General features: G+C 40.8%; 1 protein-coding gene across 3 annotated transcripts; it reads right to left on the bottom strand.

The window, feature by feature from the left end:
• Positions 1-130: 130 nt before the first annotated feature.
• Positions 131-18,655, bottom strand: RBBP7 (RB binding protein 7, chromatin remodeling factor). Of its 3 annotated transcripts, none has more exons than XM_033104540.1 (12): positions 18,328-18,655; positions 17,362-17,506; positions 13,084-13,229; positions 9,060-9,233; positions 7,933-8,048; positions 6,039-6,199; positions 5,198-5,324; positions 4,997-5,074; positions 4,293-4,369; positions 2,082-2,139; positions 1,360-1,470; positions 131-588 (listed from the first exon to the last, which is right to left on the bottom strand). In XM_033104540.1, the coding sequence occupies exons 1-12, from the start codon at positions 18,341-18,343 to the stop codon at positions 520-522; spliced, it is 1,278 nt and encodes a 425-aa protein (XP_032960431.1). In that variant the 5' UTR covers positions 18,344-18,655; the 3' UTR covers positions 131-519. The 3 variants fall into 3 exon arrangements, with proteins under 3 accessions (XP_032960431.1, XP_032960415.1, XP_032960425.1); XM_033104524.1 differs by lacking the exon at positions 18,328-18,655 and adding an exon at positions 17,790-18,138; XM_033104534.1 differs by lacking the exon at positions 18,328-18,655 and adding an exon at positions 17,790-18,138 and having other exon boundaries at positions 9,060-9,206.
• Between the last annotated feature and the right edge of the window lie 79 nt (positions 18,656-18,734).

Below are 18,734 nucleotides of genomic sequence, written 5' to 3'. Positions count from 1 at the left end.
GCTAACTTCTCCCCACCTCTGGACTTAGGGTACTGTCATTGGGTCCCTAACAGCTTCCTTACAAGGAGGCACGCGCACGCACACACACACACACACATCACACCCAGGTTCTAAAAGAATACAATAAAAATTATTTTAAAACTTTATTTCTGCAAAGCCAATCAATAAGTGTTGGAGGGAAAAAGTGTAAAAGTTATTCTTGCATATTCAGGAACAGCAAGCACTTAGTTTGAGAAAACAAAGACTTAAAATAGTTGAATCAAAGGCAGTACCCTGCTACTTGTATTTTAAAACAACTGTGATGTTCTTTCTTAAGCAACCTTCATTTCTTCCCTAAAAGCTACAATATGATACAGTACGCAATAGCTCACTTGAAAGTGCTAGAATCAGAAGGTAAAGAAAGAATGCCATATGCCAGCCCACTTAACATTTACTACTATACAATGCTTTTTGGTGCTTGATAAACCAAGCATTCATGTTAGCATTACATTCAACAGAAACGTTTCTCATACTTTGGGTTTAAGATCCTTGCCCCTCCAGTTCCGATGTGGTGACATCTGACTCTTCATCATTGTAAATATTTTCAGCCTGGAGATAACCAAATAAATTCACAGGTAAAACTTCCCCATGTTTTTTACAACATAAATTATCTAAAAATAGCGTTTAATCATTCTCCAGATTTTTGGATTCACGTGTCAATGTGTTTCAGTGCTGGAAATTAAATGCAGACATTTTTATTTAGTACTTTCTTTTGCATGTTCTTCCCCCAAAGACTTTTGGTCAATTTAATGAGGAAAGGCAGGCCAGTGTTCTCAAAAATTATTTGCCAGTGTGTAATTTCATATACATACCTAGCTGCCCATGCAGTATTTCAATTATTGTTCATAAAAGGTGTTTCCCCAAAGCATTTCAAGCATCCTTTAGAGACCGCTAGCCCTGAGGTTTATGAAAGGGTTGGTTAACGACTCAATGCCTTAGAAATGTCATTCACGTACTTAGTGCTCATCACCAGACAAGTGAGTATCGTGAAGGCGTGGACACTTGCCTCCTGTATCCTTCATGCCTGTGACACAGCAGACGCAGGGCAGAGCAGCGACGCCAAGAGCCCAGTTGATGAAGAGTGCAATAATTATGAAAACCAGCACATGCTGTGTCTACATCTGTGTACAGATTTCTCCTGGCCTGACAGATGAATACTGAACCAGACTCATTAAAATGGCAAAGTTTTGAAAGATTTGTTTCCTTTCTATAAATACTGGCTTAATATACACTTAGATGTCTGAAATATTTCTATTACATTATGTCATTAGTAAATCCTTTACAAGACAGTCATTTAGGAAAAACAATATTTTAGCTCACCATCTGCCATATCTGCATGATGTTATCCTCAGACACTGAGCAAATGACCCAAGGCTCATTGGGGTTCCAGCTAAAATCTGATATCTTGGCAGTGTGTCCTCCATGAATGAACTGTTGATAAGATAATGTTCAAAGTTAGTTTTTAGAGCACCAGTCTTGCCACAGCAGGGGCTGGGGAGGTCACTGTCCTGTTGATTGGAGGGAAGGCGATACAGGCTTAGTACACTGCTATATAAACCTTCAAGGGGCCTAGGAGATGCTGAGATGATTTGATTACGAATAGGAGGGAGACGGTAGGCGCTGCTGCTATCAATAAGATCAAGGAAGTTTCGTTTCTGGGCAGGGAACTTAAAAATCAAGTCATTAAAAATTTTCCACACGTTAGTGTGAAGTGTTGCTAATTGAATACCAATACCTGTGCCCCCCAACCCACCAAAAAAAAACCCCCTCAGAAGCGTAACAATTAAAATCAGTGAGAAATTACTATATTGTCCAGGAGCTCAAATTAGTCTTAACGAAACATGGATAAAAACCTACTGAGCTCCATTTCCTATTTTTAATAAATATCAAATTCCAATCATAGTAACTTCCAAGACCTCCAATTTGAAATCATCAAGAGCTAGAATTTGAAGTTCTGACTCATTTTCCATTTACGTGGATCAATGACAGACTCTAATTGAAATGTGACCTCTCATCTTGCATGAGAGAAAGCCAACATATACCAGGAGTTCTGGAGGCCCATCTTCTGCATCTTCTGCTGATTGTTCTTCTCCAATTTTGCTATTAAGAAAGAATATAATGCTCTTGTTACTGAAATTCTTGTAGCATGACTGTTTGCAAAACCACTATCAGCCCAGAAAGCACATCTTAAAACACACACATACTGTAAAAACAATGTCTTTCTATAGCTATCAATTAGTTTTTATATTATTTGGTGGGAGTGTGGGGCATTTACTTTCGGGAAACAGGTAAAAGCTGTTTATCACTGATGTTGCAAAATAGAAATTTAGTAAATAAAATTCAATATTTTTACTGTGGTGTTTACTGCATTAGAATTAAAAGGTGACAAGTATATAAAATACCTAGAAGAAATGAGGCCTGGTCCCTACACTTCACTCTTAATGCCTTTTTCATTCCAAGAGTGAGAGATAGTAACAGTAGTCTCACAGATCTGTCTAAAGATATGATAACAAAACTGAAATATATAAGGAAAGATTAAGTTTTTTCCTTCTCTTAAATAAAACTTCAATTTGTAGAATCTGGCAGCAGTCCCAACAGTGAAATCACTCAAGTACTACAGCCGTATCTGATATCTAGCCCAAAGGCGGACTTTGCTAGTAATAACTGCTGGAAAAAACAGCCAAAACACAGTTTCCCAAGTGGTAGGTAGTCTTTTTTTCCTTCCCATAAAACCAATCAAACCAAACACGTGGACTGCCAGACAACTGTATAATTGCTCACGCCATTTTAATCTGTACTTTTATCTAATGCAATTTTAATAGTAAGCAAGTCATGGATGGATTTTAAGAAGAAATACAATGGCCTGCAAATTTATTATTGGCACCTTTAAGGACAATCCAGTTGTGAGGGCATCAGACTTCCAAACCTTGCTGTACCACCTCATACAACCACTACAGATTTTTGTTTTAGGTTTCCAAGTTTACTAGTAAAATTGTTTTCATATAAAATAGAATAGGGGGCAGCCGGATGGCTCAGTTGGTTAGAGTGCGAGCTCGCAACAACAAGGTTGCCGGTTCAGTTCCCACATGGGATGGTGGGCTGCGCCCTCTGCAACTAAAGACTGAAAACGGCGACTGGGTCTACGGCCATGCCACCCTGAACGCGCCCGATCTCGTCTGAAAACGGCGACTAGACTTGGAGCTGAGCTGCGCCCTCCACAACTAGATGGAAGGACGACTTGGAGCTAATGGGCCTCGGAGAAACACAATGTTCCCCAATTTAAAAAAATTTAAAAAACCAGAATAATATACTCAAGTATCTGCTTCAAAGATTCTCTACATTTTCAAGCATCTATCATGGCCAGAGTTTGTTCCAGAAGAACACGGAAACTTAGATGTTTACAAATTTTACAATACCAGCATTTTATTCTGCACTGTCTGTTCTGCACACTGAAGGATGGGTTTACTATCTGTAATAAAGGCAGCCTTGGTTTTACTACACTGAAAACTTAGTCCATTTCAAAGCAATATATTTAACACAGCTAGGGAAGAAGTTATTGTTTGGTAATTTAGTGATCTAAATGTAAGATAATGACATTTTACAGAGAAGTATATAACTGAGCAACGTTATTAATCGCTCTAAAGGCTGAGACCAAAAAAAAGGGAAAGGAGCCTGAAATTCTTAGAATGGCAACTCTGAAGTCTAGGAGCTTGAAGAATTGGGAGAAACTCTTTATACAATGAGCCCCCAGGAGAACATAAGCTCTGACAGCACGGGCTGTGCTTATCCTATTCCCCAGTGTATCCCCAGCAGTTACATAACCCACAGCAGGAGCTCATCTGCCAAATGAATCCATGAAAGCCCACAAGAGCAAATGGTAGAAAAACTGAGGAAGACTAGTCCCTACAGGTGTACATGAGATTTAAGGACGCATGAAAAGCTAGTATCTTTACCCCTTTCTACAGCAAAAGGGTTTTCAATCAATCACTGGGATGTTAAAACACAAATGCACCCCTCCCCCAACTTCATGCCTGAATATCAATACAAAAACAAAACACTGCATAAATTTATTTTACAGTCCAGGTGCTGATTCACTTCTATTTTATAGAACAAAGACTTCAGGAAGGTACTTAAAAGTTACTTCAGTATCAGACTTATTAGGCTGGGGTTAGCAAATTGCTCTTCTAAATCGATGAAGTCCAGAACCTGCCAGGTTAACGTAAGGATGCAGCGTATCACGGATTCTTAGTTACCTTAAATCCCACACATTCAGGCGGCGATCAGTACCACTTGAAGCCAGAATAGTTTCGTTATGTGGAGACCAGTGGACCTAGCAATACATATTTGAAAACGTAAAGAACCATCTGTTCTTATTAGGTTTGTGGCTATTGTCCTGATCTAATCCTTAGTATTTTCCCATGACATGTTCTGCATCTTCCCCTTGGCCTCCAGCCCTCAGGCCCTCCTTGTCCTACATCTGTCCTTTTAAGTGCTCTTAAATGGCCCATATCCCTGGCTTGCCCCCAGGAAGGTCACGTTCCCCAATACAGTGGAACTCAGCTAAAGGTTCCAATAAGCTTATCCAGCCCCATAACCATTCCAGAAGCTTTTAAAATTTTCAATGAAGTGTATCTTTACCTATGCAAATCTCTACTTGAAACCACGTACAAGATATTTTTCCCCTGGAGGAGCCACCTCGCTCCCTTGCTCGCATACCTTAACCGAAGAATCCTTGGAATTTTAAACTGATCCTGTTTTGCAAGGCTTTTTCTTCTACTTTTGAACTAATCTCTCAAAAAGCTCCAAGTTATTTCCCACTAGTTAACCAGTTAACTTAGAGCATTTAAAAAAATAAAATGTCCCATACCCGCTATATAAAAGAAAAATTTTTTTACATTTCCCCCTACCAAACAGTTACTGAAACCTGTTATAGAAACATCAGAAAACTGTCACATACCTGGAAAATTTCATCTTTGTGAGATTCAAAGGTATGGAGTTTTAATTTTAAATTGCGCAGATCCCATAAAGCCACAGTCTGAAGAACAGTAACAAATGAAAAGGAATTCGTTTTTGCACTTTACATAAGAACTTTAAAATATCTGATTACCATACAAGACAAGTGGGTTTGTAAACACCAAATACGCAAACACGTACAAACCTTATCTGCAGAGCCAGTTGCAAGAATGAACTCGCTGTAGGGATTGAATGACAGGCAATTGACCTCGGCGGTGTGCGCATCCACCAGGTGGCTCGGCTTGGAGGTGGTATTGGACCTGGTGTCCCATCTAAAACACAAAGGGACAAGGCACACAGCACACAAGGAGGCCATGTTCCCTGTCAGCACCACTCCACACCACGGCTTCACTCGCCCCTTCACAGACACCACCCACGCCGAGTGGCAATTCAGACTTCCAACCACTGAGTGATACGTTCTAAACCTACAGAGAACAACTAGGGCTACTGTTTCTGGCTTCTTGTTTCTTAGATTCTTGTCTTACTTTACCAGCTATTTCAAGCATACACAAAATACTGACGATGTAGAGAACAACATGTACAACCTAGCCTTGTCTAACTTCAGTATTTAGCCTTATTTGCCTCAGGTATTTCTTTATGAGACAAAAAGCATTCAACAGGTGGTTGAATGCAGCCCCGTGGCCATGCCCTGATATAATCATTCTCTGCCCTCATCTTCAACGAAAGTCACCTTGATCCCAATTCTGGTATTTACTACTACACTGAGCATGTTTCTTCACGTTTACATACCTCTTTCCTTTTGTAAAATTGTGTACATTCACATAGCACAGTAACTTTTATGTGAAAAGGCCATTATATATGTGCAGTTTATTATATGTCAGTTCTACCTCACTAAAGCTGTTTTTTAACCCCTTTCTTTTCTAAAGGCTAGGACAGAACTTTAAAAAAAGAAATGAAAGCACAGGCCACCACAACCACTGGTGGTCATTCAGGACACTCATACAAGACCCCGCTGTCCACCTTACATCATAAGTTTCTGATCATCAGCGACAGAGCCAAACAGGGACTCATGCAGCAGGTGCCAGGCCACGTCCTCCACAACAGCCGAGTGGCCGGTAAAGATCGCTTTAGCATCCACAATTTTGCCTTCCTTTGGTCCTGCATTTATATCCCACAGACAGACAGTCTAAAGAAAGAAAAACACAACAAAAGCCATGGGAGACTGAATTTAAATGCTAACGTTTTATCTAAAACATCTTTGTTAAAAACTTAACTATTTAACTATATAAACATTAGAAGTAAACATGAGGGAGAGTAATATAAACAAAAGTGAAGCTTCACAAACAGGAGAGTACATGGGTGTAAGCTTCCATGATCAGAGATGGGGAGGAAAGGAAAATACACTGTAATGAGGGCAGGGGGACACCCAGCATGCTGCCAAGCAAGGGACACTCAGGTTTGAGTTCTAATTACATACATTCAGTCAAGTAAAACTGGGCCTTCTATTAATTTTTGCTCCAAAGGACGCATTAGAGCTGATGGTCCAGCTAGGTCTTATTTTTGGGGAAACATGGTACATGTAAGAGCTAAAACTATACAATTGTTAGAAGAAAACACAGGTGTAAATCTTTGTGATGGTGGGTTACGTAACGGTTTCTTACTAGATATGATACCAAAAGCAGAAGAGACAAAATAAAAATACATAAACTGGACTCAAAATTAAAAACTTTTGTGCTTCAGAGGACATCATCAAAAAAGTGAAAAGAAAACCCATCGAATGGGAGAAAATTCTGTGATATCATTATCTGATAAAGAATCTGTATCTAAAATATATAAAGAACTCTTATAACTCAATAAAAAAATTTTAAACGGACAAAGGATTTCAATACATTATTTTTCCAAAGATGATGTACAAATGGCCAATAAGCACATGAAAAATTGCTCAACATCATTAGTCATTAGAAAAATGCAAATCGAAACCACAACGAGATACTTTACATCCACTAGGATGGCTAGACTCAAAACGACGGACAGTAACAAGAGTTGGTGAGGACACGGAGAAGCTGGAACCCTGGCACACTGCTGGTGGGAATGTGAAGTGGTGCAGCTGCTTGGGAAAAGGCTGGCAGTTCTTCCATAAGTTAAACACAGAGTTACCGTATGATCCAGAAATTCCACTCCTAGGTAATTACCCAAGAGAAATGAAAACATACATCCGCACAAAACTTGTTCAAAAATGTTCACAGCATCACTCAAAATAGCCCCTAAGTGGAAACAATCCAAATGACCATCGACTGTTAACTTAATAAATTATAGTATATCTGCATAATAAAATATTATTCAGCTATAAAAAGAAATGAAATACTGACATGTTTTAACATGGATGACCTTTGATGAAAGAAACCAGACAGAAATGGCCACACATATGATTTCATGTATATGAAATATTAAGAAAGACATATCTATACAGAGAGAGAGTATATTAGTGGTTTCCAGTAGATAGGAGAAGGAGAAATTGGAGGGTGACTGCTTAATGGGTATGGAGTTTCTTTCTGAGACATTTGATGAAAATGTTTTAGAATTAGTAGTGATGAGTACACAATACAAAATAAACTAAGATGTAATTTATATTAATCAGGCCTCATATTTACAGTTTCCATTATAGAGGTCCACTTTTACATAATGGGACACCTTTTGCCCACCTCCCCTCCATTCTAAGGCTGCTTCAAAAGAGCTTTGTGGAATTTTAAGGCTCCAAAAGGACAGTCTGATAACCATTGTTCTAAATCCTATGCAAACATTATCACAATAAGCAGTAGTATCACCCTAGAAAAGCTGTCATCTATGTAGTACTCCTTCAGTGTGACACCGTCTTTCACTCTCAGCACACGAATAGGTTAGGAAGAATAGGTTTCTCACATGGTCATCAGATGCACTCAGGAGATGTCCACTCAAATTAGAATTCCAGGAAAGGCCATAGCCTTCCTTCTGGTGGCCTCTTAACCTAAGATCAGGATTACATTCTCCACTTGGGTCTAAAGAAGAAAAGAAATACATTAACTACTGATTATCTGTTTATCAGAACTGGTAAGAGCCAAGTCTCACTCCTGAGTGAGCCGTAACATTCATTACACGTGGAAAAGCACTACACACACACAAGAACTCGGCCTGACCCACAGGCACCTTGAAAAGCTGTTCTTTGTGCTTCGTTTCAAATACCCAATGTAAACCAGATCTCATGACATGAAAACGACTGGTCTTTGCAAAACCTAGTACTAGCTCTAACACAAAACATTGAAAACTATAACTATCCTACAAATTTGTGTGAAAACAATGTGTCCCACCCGAGTCAATTTTTAAAAATATTTTTGTGAGGAAAACAGCACAGCAGGTCTGGTTGCTCAGTCTCTGCCTGTCTCCAGGGTAGCCTGCAACTACAACTGACCCTTAGCCAGACCCTGGGAGTACAACCCTCACAAAATTCTTCATGTCACTGAATGACGAAGTTGTGTACGCCCAGAGCAATGGGGCATGCTGTGGCAGCTTGTCAAGACTTGCAAGATTGTTTAGCAAGATTCCTGTAGGACTGTTTAGCAAGGCTTCACTGCTGGGGTCCTGAGTTTCCCTTACATGGCTGGTCCATAGAGTAGGTGGGATGTGTCTATTGTCACCAGACCTCCATAAAAACCCCAGACCCTGAGACTCAAACGGGCTTTCCTGGGCAGACACTAAGCACACAGCCCTGTGGTTTGCTACTAGAGAGAAAATGTGTGTGGCCCCAGTGGGGAAGGAGGCAGAAGCCTGTGTCTGACCTCTCTGGACTCTGCATGATGCGTATTTTACTTCCGGCTTTTGCTCTGTATCCTTTGCTGCCAGGTGCGTAACCTGCTATGAGGTCCTTCTGTTAAATCACTGAATTTGAGGGTGGTTATGGGATACACAAAATAATTTTTAACTTTTAAAAATTTTAGTTTGAATGACCTCAAAGCAATTATTTCTAATCAAGAAAAATGGTCAAGCAATGGCGTGATTTCACTACTACATACCTGGCTTAGCAGGGTGCTTTGTATAGTCAAAAACCAGCACGTCCGAAGATGGAGTTTTGGTAGCAATGATGTGAGGATTCTGCGGCATGTAACGAGCACGGTTGACTTCTCCTTCGTGGTTAATTTTAATTTCACATTCAATTTTTCCTGTCACAGAACCAAAGCCACCAAATTCTAATGTGAGAAGAAAGAATAAACACATACACTTACGATTAAAATTCACAACTCAATCAACCCAGCCAATTTTAGCCTGACAGAATACAACGAATAGAGAGAGAGAGAGACAGAGAGAGAGAAGACATAAAAATATGGGGTCACTTGCCACTTTGAGAATTTATTCTCAAAGCCCATTTGCATCGGAAAATATTGATAGCTATTTTATGCAAGTTAATTCAGTTCTACCTTGGATTTAAAACAGTTAAAAATTGGCCTCTTTCAGTTGTGATGATGGAGTTATTCACTAAAATTCAAATAACTACATAAGAAACACACCTCAGCCTTTTAGTGCAAATACAACTCATTTGGAAGCGCTGCAGTAAATTAGCATCTTATTTTAGTTTCATTAAGACAGGGAAGGTTTCACCCTCAGGAGTATAAACACTCCTAGAGTCTCAAGTCAGAAGCAGCCTCAAATAAGATACCCATGCTACCTAACCCCTGCCCACCCCCAAGACACACATACATGTTGGTTTCACCAGCATACTTGGTTCAACTGCTAGTGGAGTGCCAAAGCTAAAACGAGGGGCTTAGCCTCTCTATCTGGTATGGGAATAAGACTACTAGTGTCAAAAAGTTATTAAAAAGGCCTTGGGAAAGTAAGGAAGCCACATAAAAAGTATGATAAAGTCTGGGAAGCAGCAAGACGATAGCAGAAAGAATACAAGCAGAACATCTAAGCAGATAATAGCAAACAAGAACATTTTTGTGGTCATAGATAAAAACTTGAATTAGTTGCTGACGCTTAAAAAGTTTGGAGGCTTCACATAATTGTTATTTTTTTTCCTGACCTATATTGCTTCTTCTTTGCACATTCCTTTTAGCTCACCCTGTGACTCAGGTCAGGGAACACTAACTCAAATGCCTAATGAAGCCAGGCAGGTAACAAGACAAACAGACTGTATAGGACCTGGAGAAAACACTGAAAACAGTAAGCCATTTCAGTTTCAGCCAGCTCTTACTATGTGGGAATGCTTAATGAACAATGGCTCTCATGGCTTAACACCAGAATTTAGCCATTCTACCCATGGCAAACACAGCTCACTATTTCTGTGTGGCTGAAAATCATCTCCCATTCCACACGATTATAACACTCAAACAGCCACATGTAGTCGCTTATTTCCCTCTCAGCACTTGCCCTGCCCACCGTGTCCATGGGAGATACACGTATGTGCCTCAGCCTTTCTAAGACCACCCCTCCTGATCTACTCACCTCCCACCTCCTGAGATCCTGCTCCAAACTTGCCCCCACCCAAGGATTCCTTCTGTTATGAAGATACTCAAGTTTCCCAACCCCTTTAGCAAAACCAAACTGAACAGCTCCCCTTTTTAAAGAAAAAGTCTGAAAAACTATCTTAATGACATTAAAAAATGCCATAATAGAAAAGAAGTGTTAACTTTGAATTATTTCAGTTACTTGTTAGAATGTAATACATTGGACAAGTGACTTTAGTAACTTAATATATGTCCACATGTTATGCGTAGAGACTAATTCCTAAGACAAAGTCCAATAAGTACATACTTTAGGACTAAAATAAAAGCCATTAAAAACTTTCTGATTATAACAACATTTATTTCGTTTCTAGGGGAATGGACTGAATTGTAGGAGTGGTAAACCGTATAAATCATTTTGGAAAATAGTTTTATATTATTTTAAATTGACAATAAATACACGATACAACTCAGCAATTCCACCCCACTGGATAAATTCTCCCACATGTGGACAAGGAGACATGGCAAGGATATTCACTGAAGCACTGTTTGTAAGACCAAAAAACCACGTAGGTACAACACAACTGCCCTTTGGTAGAAGAATTGATCACAATGGACCACTACACTGCAGTTAAAAGAATGACAGACATCAACATGGTATACATACACATAAAAAACAACACTGAGTGGAAAAAGCAAGCTGCAAAACGATGTGTATTTAACTACTGTATGAGTAATGAAAATACAAAAACAGTTGAAAACGGCACGCTAATTGCAAGACAGTGATGAATTCTGGAGAGGAAGGGAGGGATGGAGTAGGCATGGTGGGACTTGAACTATAATGTAGTTTTCAATAAGAAAAAATACCAAAAGCAAAAACTGGAAAATGTTAAGATCTATTAAACCACTGGGGAGGGGAGGTGGCTGGGAGAAAAATGGGAAGGGATTAAGAAGTACAATTGGTAGTTACAAAATAGTCACAGGGAGGTAAAGCACAGTATAGGGAATATAATCAGTAATATTCTAATAACCATGTATGGTACCAGTGGGTAGTAGACTTAGGTGGTACTACACTTATTGAGGGAATCACTTCATAAATTACATAAATGTCTAACCACTACCCTGTACACCTGAAACTAATATAAAATATTGAAAGTCAACTGTAACTAAAAAAAAAAAAAAAGTAAAAAAACAAAATAAACAAACCAGTTACACATTTAGAAAGAGAAAAACCTTTGGGGCTGGGCGGAAAGCACTAACTCAGCAGGTCTGGTTGCTTAGTCCTCGTAGCTGAGGAACATCGGGACCATGAAGTGACCCTTGACCAACCCCTGGGAACACGGACCTCTGAATGTTCGTTGTCACTGATGGATTGATGATTTTGAGATGTACATCTGGAGCAATGGACCATACTGTAACAGTTTGTCTGGATTGCTGTGCACAAATATCAAGATTGATGATACACACCTGGTTTTATTATTGGTGTCCTGAGTTCCAGTGTCACAGCTGGCTGCCAGCACGATGTGCCTATGAAACCAGCCCCCATACAAGCCTCAGACCCTGACCCTGGCATGGGTTTCCCTGGGTGGATACTCTGCACGTGGCCCTGTCATTTGCTGCCAGAAAGCACATCCTGTGCTGCCCCGGCCTCCCCTTGTACCAGACCTCCCTGTCCTCCCTGATGTGTATCTTCTTCCTGATGCTTTTGTTCTGTTCCCTTTATTGTAACAAACTTCAGCCATGAGTATAATTTGTTACCACCGAACTTGGAACTTGGGTGGTGCTGGGAATAACAAAACAAGAGAATAAAAATGTTTGACAGGAGGAAGAAAAAAAAAAACCCCACGGAAGTCAACAGCTTCCATTAAAAAAAACCCCCACTATTAACTGATTAACTGTATAGGAGGAAGGAAAAAACCCACGCAAGTCAACAGCTTCCATAAAAAAAACCCACCATTAACTGATTAACTGTTTGGTATATACACTTCCTGACTTTTTTCCTATGCATACACCAGTCACTCAATTTATCTTGGATATCTTTCCATACCAGTGCATACAGATTTCTCTCATTCTTTGCGCGCGTGTGTAAAATTTCAGATTTATCTCATTCTTAATAACTGCTGCACAATATTTCAAACATACCATAATGTGTTTAACCAATTTCCTATGAACTAGTATCTGGGTGGCTTTACTGCCGTGTTTTCCCCAAAATAAGACCTAGCTGGACCATCAGCTCTAATGCGTCTTTTGGAGCAAAAATTAATATAAGACCCGGTCCTATTTTAACGTAAGACTGGGTATAAGACCCCGTCTTATTTTACTTTTTGCTCCAAAAGATGCATTAGAGCTGATGGCCCGGCTAGGTCTTATTTTTGGGGAAACACAGTAGGATGATTCTCCTTTTTCTTTCAATCCTGCAAATAATGCCATTATGAAATCCTTGTGCACATGTGGGAGAGTAGTTCTGTAGGATAAAGTCCTAGTAGTTAAACTGCTGAGCCAAAAAAGATATTAGTATCAAGTTTTAGTAACATACAGCTATACAGAGGCACACTCCCTTAAGACACCAATCCCGGGATATCTGGGATATACTTACCACCCTTCTCACTGTCACAGTGGGAAGCATCAAACTGCGCGTCATCATTCGGAATATGGACTCGAGCAACCACGAGGTGATTCTGCTCATCAGACGTGTGAGTCCCCAGCACTAGCCAATGAAGGGCATAATCCTTTCCTTCTGGTCTGTTTGGAAACAAAATAAGTCACACTAATCCTACAAGAAATGAGTTGCTATCAAATTCAGTCCGTCATCAATCTTTGTACTCATAATCATGACTTCTCATCTAAAATATATCTTCCATTTTAATACACTGGATGTTTCTGATATCCCAACAATAGGTAACAAGGTGCAATGGAAAGAATAAGGCATTGAGTCAGAAAAACTGCGTTTAAATCCTGGCTCACACTAAGGTTAGCTATATGCAATTCCTTAAATCACAACTTCCCTGTGGGCCTCAGTTTCTTCACTTAAAAAAACAGGTTATGAGTGCAAGTGGCATGATGTGAAACCCCCTTATTTATGTTTATGGTGCTTCAAGTTTATGAAATGGGCGTTCTCAACTGGACGGGGCAGGTGTCTTTGTTACTAGTTCTATGGAAATTTACTTTGAGGCTGAAGAACCTGTTGATGCCTCTTGGCACGCTGGTCTAGGTAGTGATTTTGCATCTATGTCAATTAACAATGCTTTCCCATTTTATTATCTGGAATAGCAACTTTCACCTGTGCCCCACAGTCCCACCTCAGTGAGGAGGGCTGAGAAGTAGGGCTCTGGGCCCCAACACTAGACAAGTTAAGCTACTTATCTGTTCCTCAAGCTCAGTTGTACAAAGGATTCAGTAGTTTTGAAAAAAGGTTTGAGGCATGTAATTTAGTAATAACTAAAAAACACAAGATGAAATTTTACCAAGATTTGGCTTAAGGTTAAAAAAAAAAAAGAACAATAAATACACGTACAACTCCAAGAACAGAATAAGGCCGCCATGGCTAAGAAACAACAGCTTGATGGAAAAAAGACATGGGTATTAGTCAATTTATATTCAGTGGCCAAGAATATGATGTGGTTATCAAAAAGGTAACTAATTCCATCTTTAAAAAAGTTACATGGGGGGAGGCAATGCGCATGAGCACTCGCCCACTTTTTTTTAACTGGAAAAACCACACTTAGAAAATGAGGCTCTAGGCAGTGTGTTTCAGGAGGACTTAGACAAAATGAAACCTTTACAGGGAATAGTGGCTCAAAATGAAAGGGAACTTAAACATATCTCACGAGAACCATTTGAAAAGAAATAGGAATGCTTGAGAAAGGAGGCACCACAGAGCAACATTAGGGCTGACATAAAAGGGAGGAGGAAATGACTTGTTTTTTATGGGGTTACACAGAAAAACAAAGACCAACAGGTAAAAGTTGCAGATAAACAGGTCAGTTCATAACAAGACGTTTCTAAGGAGCACGGTCCCAAGATGGACCAGAGGATCTGAAAAATTCCTCGACTCTAAAATTCAATTATTCCACTTTCCCGACTCGATCATTATATAAGGATTTTTCTTTTTCCTACAAATCCTTTTGTCTCTATCATTAAAATACAAGCCTATTTTTCTGAACCAATCAATATTACACTATTTTCCTCCAACACTGGATATGCCCAAGACTGCAGAAGACTAATGATAAATGACCTTGTTCATTTTCAGTGCCAGAATCTTTTGAGTACTTGGACTCCACTGCTAAGAAATTTACCCAACAATTATAGATTATCGCAAGGTTACTTTCAGCAGCAGTCTGAAGCAGCAAGACTGAAAACAACCTAAATATCTATCAACAAGGAACCGGTGACATAAATTATAGTATACCCATAAATGGGATTCTATGGAGCCCTTAAAACAAAAGAGCATATCTAAACATGCTGATAGGAAAAAGTCTCCAATATAAATCCCTAACTAAAAACTCAAGCGAACAACTTGCTACTAGAGAAAAAGATGGGAGGAAAGATATATGTAAGTACTTCATGCTGGCAGGATGAGTAAGAAATTGCAAACAACTGACTCCACTCTGGGTAAGGGAACTAGGAGAATGTGGAAGGGGGATTTATTTTTCACTCTATGCACTTTCGTACCATCTGAATTTGAATGACTGCAAAGCTTTTTAGGTAGAGATTAAATTAGTCTCAATACATTTAAGAAATTATTTAATAAGGTAATATAAAATAATGATCTACCAGTTTTGAAAAGTAATTTAAGAAACACCTAAATAATTTAAAAAGCCAAATCAATTATGTGGACAATTACCTAACTCAATTTAAGGACAACAGCTCAGAAAGTGCAAGTAATCATTCAGAAGAAGGTTGTATGTAGGCAGAAGGCCTTGTGAGGTTGAGTAGGGTCGAGTTCCTCAAAGACCCAAGCCGTAACAGCAGCCAACATTTCTACTGCTCTGTATAGTGACAAAACACAATCACAGTCCCTTTATACCCCAAAAAGAACCCTGCAAAGCACACACAGCAATCCTCAACATCCAAGAATGCAGGCTGGCTGGCATTTTCTTGCATTCCCAGAGCCACTGCACGTCCCACAACCAGATCCCACTTCTTTGCATGCAAAGAACACCATGGAATACATAATTTACTTACAGTATTTTCTGCTAAGTTCTTAAGTGTTCATATAAAAGCAATACCTGGACTGAAAACATACAGATCTATTATCTTTAAAAAAATCTTTATGCAAAACACATTATAGGTACCATTTTAAAGACTTCAGTAAGCAGCTTTCATTGAAATCCAAATGGAGAAACAGTGTTACTGCATCCTCTCTAACAAATTATTTCTGAATAGGAGTCAGCACCAGTCACTGCTGTGTACTTACCCTGCACCAGCACTTTAACATGCATGATCTTATGTAATTCCCTCAAATGTAAGCAGTCAGTACAATCAGCACCTCCATTAACAGACCAGACAAGTCAGGGATAGAGACTGACCAACTCGCTCTAAATTCACAAAGCTACTAAAAAGGGGGAGGATTCAAGCTCAGGTCTCTAACCTTAAAGCCCTCACTCTTTGCTATTGTTATAGTCAGTCAAAAAGCTCCAAGAGAATGTAAATTAAGAGAATGTAAATCCGCTTAATAGGAAGACTCAAAGAGTCAAATGCACAGGAGTACCCTTAAGTAACTGATGCTCAAAGTTATTTTAAATGTCAACGTTTAGAAGTCTCCATTATTTAGTTCTTGGCTACTCTTCCCACATCTATATTTTTACCCTGAGATTTCTTTGGGAACTTAAAAGGAAGCCCCTAACTGTATGGAAGTCAATGTTCATATATGGAGAATCTGGCCATTATGAGTAATTTTATATAAAATTAACTTACTCTATTTTTGTAACTTGTTGCAAAATCCCGTTCTAGATTAGAGTTTGATTAATCCTCATTAAATTATATGCACACAATACCCAAGTTTAATACGCTTCTAAAGTGCACGGTCAAGTTCCTACAAGAAAAAGTCCAAATGTATGAGGAAGGTTGTCTAGTGCAGGGACTACCTGAACTCTGGGGCTACCTTTTAGATTTGAAAGCCCCTCTCCACCATTTGCCATCTGTGCGATCTTAGGCATGTTACTTAACATCAGTAAAACAAGGATGATAAAAAGTAATCAAAGTACTTATTCTCAATACTAAACCAAACAACAGAAGGTAAAAAACTGTAGATGTGCCAGGCCCTGTTCTAAGTGCTCAATAAATGTCAGCAATTATTACCAGAGAAATTTTAGAAATAGCTGAAAACAAAACACGCTTATGAAGACCAACAGCAACCTCAAAGTGTATTTCATACTGTAAGCCAGTAATGTCACTTTTTTTTTTTTTGAACTGTTGCTAAATTCTTTTCCCCTTTGCTAATTAAAACGTATGCATCTTGGGGGCTGGTTATATGGGTGTGTTCACTTTGTAAAAATTCATCAAGCCACATGCTTATGATTTGTGCACTCTTCTGTACATTTATTTTTCAACAAAGTTTGAAAGAAATCCATTCATCTGGGCCCAGAGAGATGCTGTTTCATATTTAAGCCCAAGAAATGTTAAATATATCTGGTGCTTCCAGCAAATATCATTAATCTCACAACAGATTCTTTCTCCCACTTCAACGCCACACTTATACATCAGAAATCATCCCATAAACCGCTTGTTAGTTTTGAAAATAAAAAATCACCTGCCACCTCATCCAAGGGCTAAATTGATTACATGCTTATGTTCTACATAGAAAATGCCAAAAGTAGGAAATTCAGGCCAACAGTGAAATTTGTGCAAAATAAAAGTTGCCAGGAACCCTTACTTAGTCACTTCAGGAAGCCACTGAACGGTAAGACTTGGCCACTGAAGAGCATGGGTCATAACCAGGTCATACAGAAACGGTGTATTCTTCTTCCAGATTTTATATTCTTCATTGATGACACGCTCCTCCACAGTATCTTCAAACACTGAAATTTGGAGAAAGCCCATACGATTAAAGGGTTGAGAGGGATCGAAGTCAAAACCTGTACACAGATACTGGAGGTCACCTCGAGAAGGCCACACCTAATCTACTCTTTCTCTTTACCTCTAATTTGGACTCGAACAACTAACTGCTCTTCCAGAACATGGAGAGAATATTAATACCAGGAAGCTGATTTTTTGCACTTTGAGATCAATATCGCCTGCGTATACAGAACTGGGTAATTACACGGACGTCGAAATTGTTTTGCCGATTACAGCCGTTCGCACCTGTTCTAAGATGACGACCCGTTCGTAGAGGGGCTCCACGACCCACCCAGGGAGACGAATCCACGTGTAGCAGAAAGCCACCGACCCGCTCCCTCCATCCCCCACAAGAGGCCTCCGCTCCCACAAAGCCGGCTTCGGCAGCCATAGACCGGCGGGTTCCAGAATTCCCCGGACAAGGGCCGCGACCCCGAGGCGTCGACGCGCGCGTGGAAAGAGCCGCCGTGCCCGCTTTCCGGCGGCGAAGGCCGCCTCCGCTCGGGGGCCGAGGGCGACGGAGGGAGCGCCGCCGCCGGAGGGGGGGGCAAAAGGGGGGAAGGGGGCCCAACCCGCGGCCCCGCGCCCGACTCCGGAAGTGCTCAGAGCCCTCCGCTCCGCGCCGCGTCCCGCGTAGGCCCCTGGAGGCGCTCGCCCAGCCTCGCGCCCGGCCCCGCCCCCTGCTCCGCACGCCAATTCGCGCCTTTCGCCGGCGCGTGCCGCGGCCTCGCGAGCCCGCCGCCCCCCGCGGCCCCGGCGCGCGCCGCCCCGCAGGGCCTCTTACTCTCTTTACTCGCCATCTTGCGTCGGGTTGTTCGCCCCTCGCCGCCGCCTCGGACTCCCCTCGCTTGCCAAGAGCAGCCCAACTGCAGGCGCTCCTGCCTTTCCCAGGCGCGCCACACGCTTCTAGTTCTCGAAGCCTGAGCTCTGTCTCACGGCCTGGGTGCTCCCCAGACGCCGAGTCCTTCTCTCCCGCCTCCTCCCCGCTTACGGGTACCGAGGACTGAGGAGCTCTTCTCTCTCTCTCTCTCTCCAAACTTGGAACGAGACTTTTCAACCCGCGCCTCCCAGCCCGCCCAGGCAGCTGAGCGCAGGCGCACCCGTCCTGGGAAAAGTAAGAGGCGGTAGAGAGGCGGGGTTGAGAGCAGACGGCATCGTCGTCTCGACCAATGACGTTTGATAGGTAGGTTT

Source organism: Rhinolophus ferrumequinum, chromosome X, assembly GCF_004115265.2.
Source record: "Rhinolophus ferrumequinum isolate MPI-CBG mRhiFer1 chromosome X, mRhiFer1_v1.p, whole genome shotgun sequence".
Taxonomy (NCBI): domain Eukaryota; kingdom Metazoa; phylum Chordata; class Mammalia; order Chiroptera; family Rhinolophidae; genus Rhinolophus; species Rhinolophus ferrumequinum.
Note: the sequence above shows the minus strand (reverse complement) of the source record. Positions and strands in the feature narration are given on the sequence as shown.

What these genes read in the sequence shown, in the direction of transcription:
- RBBP7 (XM_033104524.1), bottom strand. Translation starts at nt 17,934, where the DNA reads ATGGCTGCCGAAGCCGGCTTTGTGGGAGCGGAGGCCTCTTGTGGGGGA. An exon ending in TGGCTTCCTGAAGTGACTAA is followed by an intron (nt 13,230 to 17,361) that starts GTAAGGGTTCCT and finishes GTTTCCAAACAG; the next exon opens with ACCAGAAGGAAAGGATTATG. An exon ending in ATGGGCCTCCAGAACTCCTG is followed by an intron (nt 1,471 to 2,081) that starts GTATATGTTGGC and finishes TCTTATCAACAG; the next exon opens with TTCATTCATGGAGGACACAC.